The 11,360-nt window shown below is 29.6% G+C and overlaps 1 protein-coding gene across 1 annotated transcript; it reads left to right on the top strand.

Annotated features, from left to right (window-relative positions):
* Positions 1-5,913: 5,913 nt before the first annotated feature.
* On the top strand, positions 5,914-10,767 carry LOC114731167 (plant intracellular Ras-group-related LRR protein 6-like). Its single transcript, XM_028918290.1, has 3 exons — positions 5,914-6,352; positions 8,366-8,535; positions 10,098-10,767. Exons 1-3 carry the CDS (start codon positions 6,092-6,094, stop codon positions 10,765-10,767), a joined length of 1,101 nt encoding a protein of 366 aa, XP_028774123.1. The 5' UTR covers positions 5,914-6,091.
* The last annotated feature ends 593 nt before the right edge of the window (positions 10,768-11,360 follow it).

Raw genomic sequence — 11,360 nt, forward strand, 5'->3', positions numbered from 1 at the left:
TTTTTTTTCAAAAATTTTAGAGTTAAAGGACTAAAAGTATACTTTTTAAAGTTAAAAGACCAAATTAAAACTTTGTATAAAGTTAAAGGACTAAATATATATTTTAGCCATTAATCAAATACTACTATATAATTAAATTAAGGGAAAATCTTAAAAAAAAACCCTAGAAATTAAAAAATTGCATATAGAGACCTATTCACAAAAATTGTTATCAAAACCTATACTAATATTGTCATGGATTCCTATTTATAATTTTTCTATTTCAGCGATCTTTTTTGATGATTTTTTAAAATTAATTAACGGATAAGAATGGACAATGAACCGGCAGCTCACCACCGTTTTGATTAGTCTTCATCAAAATTTATAGGACACTGCTCTTTTCGGCTGTCACTAATAGACAAAATGCTTATTAAAAAGAAGGGCCTTGTCTAGTCACAATAAACAAAAGATATTAATATTATACTCTTTCAGTCTTTAATATATAACCTATTTAACTAATTTGATTAAATTAAAAAAGTTAGATAAGTTAGTTAATTATAAGAAATATGACATGTTTTTCCTAAAACACTATAATCATCCTTCTTAATATCCTCAATTTCTCTTCTATTTGATTATGGTTGAAGGAGCATCTATAAGAGTAATTTAGGAAAAACTGATAAATATGAGAAATAAGTTTTATATTTAGGATCAAAATTAACTTAACAATTAGGTCCTATATTAAGGACCAGAGGAGTATTTATTAAGGCCCCAAATAAATTAAACAGGGTTTAAATATGATTAGGGTTGAGGTCTAATATTGGCAGCCGACAAGGACTAAATAAAAATATATAATCACGATATTTTTTTGTGGCCGTCCGTTTTATTAATATTAACATCATCATTGACAAAATTACGATTTTTCCCATTAAAAATAGCTTCTCAAATTTGGGAAGAAATTATTTTATGTATATTATATATATGTGACTAACTATCAAAATAATTTTCAATTTCATCGGATATTGTTGACAGTTATATCCAGGGGAAAGTTAAGATTTAATTTCGTAGGAATACACACACAAAATTGTCAAAGTCATAAGATGATTCAAATACATGAAACAATACATAATCTTTTATAAAAGATTTGGAAGCGTGTGAAGTTAAAATTGATGGCCATCATATTCATGGCTCCCCAAAAATATAAATATTTTTTAATTATATATATACAATCTCTTTTTCTTTTTCTTTTATTTGCTGCCTATAATTAATTTGGAATGAGGCGCTTTTTTACACCATGAAATACATAGTATATGACCATATGCCAACCGTATCCAATGCAATGTCAAACAATTATTGTTGCATATCCACTTTTAATAATATTTGTTGCATTATAAAATCATAAAATTAATATTAAAATACAATTTGGCATTTCAATGGCTAACTGACTATGACCATTTATTAGCGTATATTAATCTATAGATTAGTTCAGACATCGACGAGCATGTGATGCAAGATTAAATACACTATCTTGTGCTTCAAATTTATCATTAATTATTTCTTGAGTCAAATTAAGGGGGAATTTAAATAATTTGTCTCTATCCAATGGCAGAGTGAGATGAGTCACAAATTGTTATTGGCAACTTGAATTGACATCAGAATAATCCTTCTTTCATTTATTCAAAGCCCATTTTTAAATTATACTACTTCGTTTCTTAATATAAGAGCTATATAACTAATTTTGACAGATTAAGGAAATTGGTTAATTTAGTTATTTTGCAATAAATATATGTTGACTTCCTTAAATTATCCTTATTGAATCATGTAACTACATTTGGGTGGAAATGTGTTACAATCAATAGAGATATTTTTTAGAACACATTATAAATTTAAGAGACAAAATTAATTGGGGTTTTATATCGAAGACAAATAATTAGCTCTTATATTTAAGACTAGAGGTAGTACTTCTTCTAGTCTATAATATAAGAAGTTAGTTAACTTTTCTCACATATTAAAAAATAAAAGTTTCATTAAATGTGTCCTAGAATAACAAAGTTGTTCTATTTTACCTGTGAAAAATGATAAAGTTGTTTTTAATGTTATACTTTCATGATACCTCATCTCTCTCATCTCTCCTATATTTAATAGGGACAAGTAGAAAAATCAAATTAATTATCATGACAACATCTTATATTTTGGACACAATTTTCTTCTAACCTACTTCTTATATTATGGACCAGACATGTGACCTAGCGGAATACTTCAAATTTTATGAGCAGAGAAAACCAAATGCTTCTCACAGATTATTGAAATAAATACATTTTATTTCATATATGACATACATGTACTTAGTTTTAATGTTGTCTATACATATTGCGGACTGATATAATAATCATACATTCATACCTAAATGTTTGTGACCATCAAGGGAAGTGGATCAAGTGCTTCGCAAGATTCCTTAATTTTGGTATTCTTGATGCACGCATGACGCAACAATCTCTGTTGGAGGGAAAATTATATCCAAATCAATGTTTATTGCGGCTTTAATTGAACCAATAATCAATTTTATTTTGAATGATAATTCCCAAAACCATATCTTCTCATAAGCACTATCAAAACGATTAAGGATCTAAAATTTTTAAGTATTTCTGTAATTTTTTAAAAAATACCCATGATTCTTCAAGATATTATTGAATTCTATAAATAAACTTTTGGCCAAATAAATGATATAAGTAAGTTGCGCGTCTTTTATTTATCACAACATTTATGCCAATCAGCTATTTTAGTCGCATATACACTTTTAATACTATCGGTTAATAATATTGTTGGCAAAAAATACTGCAAATAATGTTAAAACATCAATATGCTAATGAAAATTAAATAAGTCCAATCACTAACTGAGTCTATGACATATTTATTAGCTTATACAGTATATCAGTTATTAATTAACAAAACATTGATTCAGATATGAGCATGTGAGGCAATATTAAATACACTATCTATGTCTTAAGTCAAATTACGATGCAATTTTCTTAATTCATTAATTAGGTGATTACATAAAAAATTTCACCTTCATCCAATTTTAAAAAAAACTGTCACTTATTAATATTGCCATCAACGTCCTTCTTGTTTCCCCCCACTAACATCGACATACGAAAATAAATATTAAATTCTGTGACCCATGACAAATGCTTCAAATTCCGTGATCCCAATTAAAAAGTAACATTTCTCTTAAATTATACTCCTGTGGTCCTATCTATAGGGTAAAAAGAGAAGATATTTTTTGGTTTTATTCATAGAACAGTAAGAAAATCTTTTTTATGTGGATGTACGATTTTTTCCTTCATCTATTATAATGTATAATAAATAAGGATAAAGTTCAAAAGTTATTGAATTTTAAATGAAAGTTAATAAAGTTTAAAGTTTTTCTTAGTTTATATGAAACATCTTAGAAGTGACTTATAAATAGTAGTAGAGAAGTAGAAATAAATTCAAATCCTTTTAAAAAATTAGCAGGTTTATTGAGTATTTGTGATCAAAGGTAAAATAAAATTTCAAAAGACATTTTCAAACTATATGACGGAGAACCATAAATTCCTGACAATATTTACAATATATTCATTAAATTTTAGATATATTTTTGAAATTTCTAGTTCCAATGATGATAGTTAGTTACATTGTAGATTTTTCAGCCAACAGTCCAGCATATCGCAGATATATTGAGAGCTGACCAATATTCTAATGATAATCGTAATAATTAGAACAAGTAAGTAAAATAATAATTAAATAATACCGTTTCAATAAACGTTTTATGTTTGTGGCTGGCCAATATTGAATACGATTTTACGAATGAGAATATTAAATTGTGCATTTTTTCTTATTATATTTAAAAGGTGTACTGTATTTTGTAAAACATGATAACAATAAATATAAAAATTAGGCGAATTATATTAAATACTCCCGTTAGTTAATTTTGAATTTGCATAATGAACTAGAAATGTCATGAGTTAATAATAAGCTTATTATATAATAATAGCAAAGCTGCGTTCGAGGCATTGAAAGTAAACTTTAAACATAAATAGTGAGGGTATATTTGGAAAAACAAATTGAATATAGTTCTCAGGTTTAATTCCTGATTTAAAATGGTTTAAAGCAGTCCAACATTCCAACCACAAACGGTTATATAAGGATGAATCTGATCTGTTTTGGTTCCTAAAACAATTATAAAAAGCTTAAAAAATGAGACATATTATATCTTTAATCTAAGATGCATGACAGGTTATACTATTTATAAATTATAAATAATATGGTCATCTTAAATTTCATGCAAAGCATGAACCTCACAATATAATAATTTACTACTTATCAATAATATTGTTTGCTACACTTTTTTTTTTGGGTTAAAATTAGGTTTTGAAGAAAACGGATCATCTCAATAATCTTCTCTCTCCTACACAATCTCTTTTATTGATTGTAAGTGAATGGCAGATAAAATAATTTATAAGTGGACAATACATTTTTAAAAAAATAATTGACATTTATTATTATTAGTGGAACCTTTTCCAAAATGAGATTACATCAATACACATTCATGATATTGATCAATAATTAAATAATATATTCGATTTATTTTTTTTTGATACGCATAATATATTCGATTTAATGCCATATGTAACAATAACCTTTCACCATTCACATCAAATTAATGGAAGGAATTATGCGCATAGAAAGAAATATGAAGGAAAAAAGTAATTAAGAAATTATAACGAGCCATATTTTGGTCTCAACATTATCATTTCTCTCAATCAATTTCCCCTGCTAACTCCTCCGAAAAAAATCATTTTTAAGTTTTATAAGACAAAACTTTCTTCACATATTTATCTGGTACAATATAAAATCACTTAGATAAGTTAAACCAAACACTCACAAATTTATCATAATATTGTCACCTGGGCTCAAAATGAAGTGATTATTATGTTATAAAATCAATTGATAAAATAATGTAAATATCTCTCAACAACAAGGATATTTTAGAACTAAAATCCGCATATATAACGGTAGGTGAATTCCAGAGAATATGATTCTAAGCGAGATTAAGAAAATAACCTAATCAATAATATTTATCAAAGTCACACGGTTTGAAATGTTAGTTAAAATTAACTAAAAACAACACATATGTAAGATGCATACATATCTCTTCAACTGTACTCTTATTTATAAAGAGAATACATAAAAGATAATAAATGAAGATTTACTGCAGAGAGATAACGAGCATTGTTGTCATACTTATGATTTAACTCTTTGAATTTAACGTTTTATATTTTCAGTTTATAAAATTGTATCAACTCACTCTTAAGCTTATACTATTTATAAACTCAGTTGAATGTACGAGTTTACTATTTTTATATTGTTAGCTTACAAAATTATGTTAATTTATTTTAAACTTGTGCTAAATTTTTGAATTTGGTAAACTCTTGTGAGTTTACTATCTAAATTTGCTTAAACTAGCAAGTTTGACAATCTTAATAAGTGACATATATTTAATAAAAAATACTGATTTAAAATTTCAGACAAAGTAAATTTATTGCCTATATCACCAGAGAAAATACTTCTTATAAAAAAGGGACCGCGAGAGTAATGTCTAAAGGCGCCGCAACCGCGCCACCCGCGCCATCATATATATAATAATAAACTAAAAAACTAAATTTAATTTAATTTTAATTAATTTAAGTTTTCAAAGGAAATGGAGGGTTGACTTAAGATGGCAAATGGGGCAGCACGCCCACCAGAATATACGGTGGTTGTACTTTTCTTTATGAAACCTAACCGCACATGTTGTACCTTCCCCTTTCTCTCTCTTCTCTTCCGTACGTCCTCTCTCTCTCTCTCTGTGCCTCATTATAAAAACACGGACCTCTCTCTCTTTCTTCCACCTTCAAACTTCAAAGTTCTCGATCAATCTCTCAGGTCTCTCTCTCTCTGGATCTTTCTCTCTATATTCTCTGGTCTGGTATATTCATCAGTGGTCAAATCTCTGTCAAGAGAAGATCAAATAAAGCAGTGCAGTATTAATTCTATATATAGATAGATAGATATCGTCCTCGGACAATCAGAAAAGATGATGTTTGAAAAGCAAGGAGTCGATCGTCTTCTTAATAATAATCATCTTCATGATCAGCCATTAATGGCGGGGATGGATCTGATGAAGAAGACGAAGAAGAACAGGAAATCAAACAGAGGGACCACGGCGGCGGCACTGCAACAACAAGAAAAGCTTGAGATTGTCGATCTCAGTGGCTTGTCCTTAGACTCTCTGCCTAATCCTTCTCTTAATCTAGCCACCATCACCAACTTGCACCTCTCCAACAACAATCTTCAGGTACCTATATTTCTCTCGATCATATATATATAATTTTGTTTTAAATAGAGATCCATGTCTCCATTTCGATCTTCTGGTGTTGTGTATATGATCATAATTCTGTGTTTCTTTGAAACGTTGTTTCTGGATCTGGTTTGCTAATTGATTAGTTTTATTTAAGAAGGAAATGGGGTTCGAGTTACCTTCTTCTTTATAATACATAAATGTTGAGGGAATTAAATATACATACTTTTAATAATTCATACAAAGAAGAACCAATGATTATTAATTTAGCCAATTATTTCATATATAAAATCAGTTTAACTAACTAGATGATACTTATACATAACATCTTTTCTTGTAATTATAGCATTTCATTAAAGGATAAACTTTCATTCACCGATGGTTTAATTTTACAGCTTTGAAGAAAGATTATTAAATAATTATCCTTATTGTCAGTTTTCATTTTTGGCCAACAGCTTGTAGACACTAGGAAAATTAACAAATAATCAAGAACTATGGATAATAAAAATTGCCATGAATTTTATATTATATAAAGGTTGAGATTAGTTTTCATCCCCGGTTAAATACAACCAACGCGCTTATCTTTCTACTGCAAACTTCTTATCAGGAGTTGCTTTCGATTATCTACAAGTGTGTTTTTATTTTATTATATATAACTATTTTGATAAACTCTAACGTATGCAATATTATCTAATCTTGTTTCTATATTTACACATATACGCAATCCACTGTTGACATAAACTTTTTTATATTCTTAATTTATGTCAAAAAAAGGCATCATCATATGAATAACCAAGAGAAAAAGGACACACTTTTGATGGAAGATGCTGAAAACTGGTTATCATTAGATCATCTTTATAGACTCATAGGAAAAAAAGAAATTAAAAAAGAAAAGAAAAAGACTTATTTGTCCTTCACATCCCGTTTTTTAACGAAAACACCATTTTGCGTACATCACATATTGCTGACTGTTTGTCATGTTTTGTGAAAGTTAGTGACTTTTTTAATATATTTTCGATGCGTTTGTTAGTAGCAACGTTAATATCTGTTGATAACTACATCATGTTATGATTATTCATTTCTAGCTAGTATAACTTTTTTTTTTTTTTAAAGAATCATTATCCGTATGATAAGAATTAACAAGTATCAAACATAACTTTTCGATCTGTTTTGCTTTGTTTTTTTGTGAAGAAAAAACTTTGTTTTATTTGGTGGACTTTCGTCCTACTCTATTAGAAATCTCTAGATTTTCCTCTCCATGGTTGTATTTGGATATTTTGTGGCACATTTTATATATATATATATATATATTACCCGATTCTTAATGTAAAAGATAGTTTAACTTTTAATTTGGTATTAGATATAAGATCCAATCTACTTTGTCTCTCATATTTATCTTTTTTTTTTCAAACTAGTTTTTGTAGTTGTTACGCATGCTAAATATTTCATCAGTTAGTAGTAGTTCTAACTAATATACATAATTAGCAAGGCTATTTTAGTGATTTTAACTCATATTTGTTACAAATAATTCACTTAATAATATTTTTTAATCTACTCAAATTAATCAACTAGTTCTTATATTAAAAAGCAGAGATAGTATAACATAAAATCTATAAAAATTAACAAGCCACACTTTTCATATATCATAAACGAGAGTCTTTCAAATTTCAATACAGAGTACCACATCTAGTTATGGCAAGAAAATCATGCATGTGCACATAAAAAAGTTAACTACAACAAGTGAAATGAATATCTCGACCTTTCGTGAACTTGAAGAGCCAAATAAGTTTCCTTACTCTCACTTTGTATGTATTAGGTATATATTTTGTGGTATTAATATAGTTATAAATAATACTCATGATTAGTGTTAGGCTGTTATTATAATTTTCCTGGTTCTAAACATAAGACTCATTTTGTATTGTAATTTATAATACAAAATAGGTCTTATATTTAGGACCGGAGGAGTATATAATAATAGTAATAATAATGATGAAAGTATATATACGACAGAGCATACCGGAGTCGTTAACGGCGAGATTACTGAACGTGGCGGTGTTGGACGTTCACTCGAATCAACTCACCTCGCTTCCTAACTCTATTGGCTGCCTCTCTAAGCTTAAGGTCTTGGACGTCTCCGGCAACCTCCTCGATTCCTTACCTAAGACCATTGAGAATTGCAGGTACTCTCTCTCTCTCCCTCTCTCTCTCTCTCTCTCTCTCTCTGTGATTATCATATAATATTTGATACATTTTAATATAATTAATTTATCACACTTAAAATTCAAGTATTGTCTGTTTTCATTAAATAACTCCTCTTTTAAGGATAACTCACTAACTTTCTTCTTAGATCATTTAGACGTGATTTGAATAATGATCAAAATTATGTACCTGTTGGACAAAACAAATGATAAAACTGTATGGTTTTTTTTTTTTTTTGGGGGGGGTTGTGGTTTAGCATACATACTTTTTTAACAGAAAAAGTTAAGGCTGTTTCAAAAGAGGTTAAGTGGAATTGGTAAAGATTATCGAACCTTTATATATTCCATATATTGAGGCGGTTTTTTTGAACAAATACTAATTTGTAAGTATCTTTCCATGTGTTTCTTTCACTTGAAACCTAATTCACTCAAATTTTGTAGGTTTAGGTTGTTTTCTAATTAAAATTAATAAATTTGTTAATCACTATATATGGACAAAAAAGAAATACTAGCTATGATCTAGAAGAAAAGGGAATGTATGTCATCATGATTGTTACTTTTTAGTATCTAGGCTAAGATTTCTTGATCCTATTGAAAGTGGGGCTTACGTTGCAATCCAATAAAACCAAAAGTGGGGGAAACAGTATGAAACACTTAAATGATGTTGTGTCCAATATTATTTAGTGATGATAATTATTATTGGACTAAGATATATATATATATATATATATATTGCTACTTTATATTGTGTGGCTGGCCGATTGTGTTTTCTCCAGACCCACGAAATCCATCAAATTAACATCACGACTAGATTCGAAAGCCATATAAGTGATTAATTGCTAAATATTTTATTTGTGAAATGATAGCTCTTTGCTTATGGCCTAAAAGCAAGTCGTTTTCATTTCCATCAAGCTAATTAATTTAATTAATTATTATATTGCCCCGCCAGATTATAGCATACGTAACAATGAATTACTATACCCATCAAAATAGTTTTGACTGAAAATTATGCCTCGCATATTTAATTTATCCCATCTGCTTCTTGTTCAATTATTGTGCCTACTTAATTTTAATATACCAAAAAAAATACATATAAATTTCTTCAGCTGAACAGAGAGATGAGGTTGGGAAAGATTTAAGAATCTTTTGAAATTGAAAGCTTGATAGATATTTCTGCGATAAAATTGGGGAGTGGGGACACGTTGTTGAAGAACAAATGAAATAGAAGAAAATATCATAGAAAATGCTTTCGCGAAGCTTCAGCAGCAAAATTAAAAAATTAAAAAAAAAATTGAGGAAGAATATTCTACCGTTAGCAGAGTTACCGTTTAGCAAGCAATGTAATAAATTAATACTCATGCCTTTATACTTTATGGGCAAGCTATATAGAGAGAGAGAGAGAGAGCTAAATGAAAGCAATAATATTATATTGTATATATTTTTATCTTCTATTGATTCTTTCTATTTTATTCTAGTTGTTACATCAAGGATTAAAAAAATTAATTATTCTAACCACTTTATATGTTTTGATTTATCTTCATCAGAGCATTAGAAGAACTGAATGCCAACTTCAACAAGCTTACCAAGCTTCCGGAAACCATAGGGTTTGAGCTCATCAACCTCAAGAAGCTATCAGTGAACTCCAACAAGCTTGTGTTCCTTCCTCACTCCACCTCTCACCTCACCGAACTCAGTGTTCTCGACGTTCGCCTCAACTGCCTCCGGTCGCTGCCGGAGGACCTTGAGAATCTCATCAACCTCAAAATCTTAAATGTGAGCCAAAACTTCCAATACCTAGAAACCCTACCTTACTCAGTAGGGCTCCTCTTGTCCCTCGTAGAACTTGACGTCAGCTACAACAGAATAAAATCCTTGCCGGAATCCATCGGCTGCCTCAAGAAGTTAGAGAAGCTAAGCGTCGAAGGGAACCCACTGACGTCGCCGCCGAAGGAGGTGGTGGAGCAGGGGGTTGATAAAGTGAAGGAATATATGTGTCACAGGTTGAACTCAGCGCATGAAAGTCCAAAGAAGAGATCTTGGGTTGGTAAGTTAGTTAGATGTGGAACCATAAACGGACGATGGACGAGGAATGGACCTACAAACAATTATGCTCTTGGACCTCAGTATCGTACAATGGAGGGTCTTGGATCACCAAGTTTAATGGCCATGTTCTCTCCAAAGCGTCTCTTTTCGTCACCTCGTCGTTCTGTGTAAATTCACCGGCAATAATATTGTGAATCCCTAGCTTGTGTAGATTTTGCAGTAGACTTTTTTTTGCAGGTTGATAAGTTAGGTCTGGTTTTACGTTAGAGTCTTGGCGAGAATGATGATGAGGGTTCTGTAAAATACTATATAAGCCTCTCTAGTTCTTGCTTTTCTTCTTGGTGTTTTTTCAAAGTTCCCGTAGGACTGCGTCAACAACATAACTACTTACATGTGTGTGTGTATGTGTGCGCGTGTATGGTCCTGTATATTTTTCATGGATTGATAGGACCTACGTCGATGTATGTAATGAAGGTGACGTTGAATATGTATGTGTTAAAATGATATTATTTCTGGTCTTTAATAGAAGAGTTAGATAGCTAATTTGTATATATCAAGAAAATTAATTAAGATAATCATGTAATAAATGTGAGTTGGATTTTCTAGAATACCATTTTTAATCGGATATTATAACTACTCTTTGATATGAACTCTCTTACTATAGGGATATTTTGGAGAAGAAGTTCTAGATTTGAGAAACAAAATAAATTGAAATCTTATATTTAGAATTAAAAGTAGTATAAAGTTAATGACATTGTTCAATA

This window comes from Neltuma alba, unplaced genomic scaffold (genome assembly GCF_004799145.2).
Source record: "Neltuma alba isolate B1F8T4 unplaced genomic scaffold, ASM479914v2 tig00012806_pilon, whole genome shotgun sequence".
Lineage (NCBI taxonomy): Eukaryota > Viridiplantae > Streptophyta > Magnoliopsida > Fabales > Fabaceae > Neltuma > Neltuma alba.

Bases quoted from the DNA above. Each gene is read 5' to 3' on its own strand.
- LOC114731167 (XM_028918290.1), top strand. From the start codon at position 6,092: ATGATGTTTGAAAAGCAAGGAGTCGATCGTCTTCTTAATAATAATCAT. The intron at 6,353-8,365 runs GTACCTATATTT...TATATACGACAG, and splicing joins TCTCCAACAACAATCTTCAG to AGCATACCGGAGTCGTTAAC. The intron at 8,536-10,097 runs GTACTCTCTCTC...TATCTTCATCAG, and splicing joins AAGACCATTGAGAATTGCAG to AGCATTAGAAGAACTGAATG.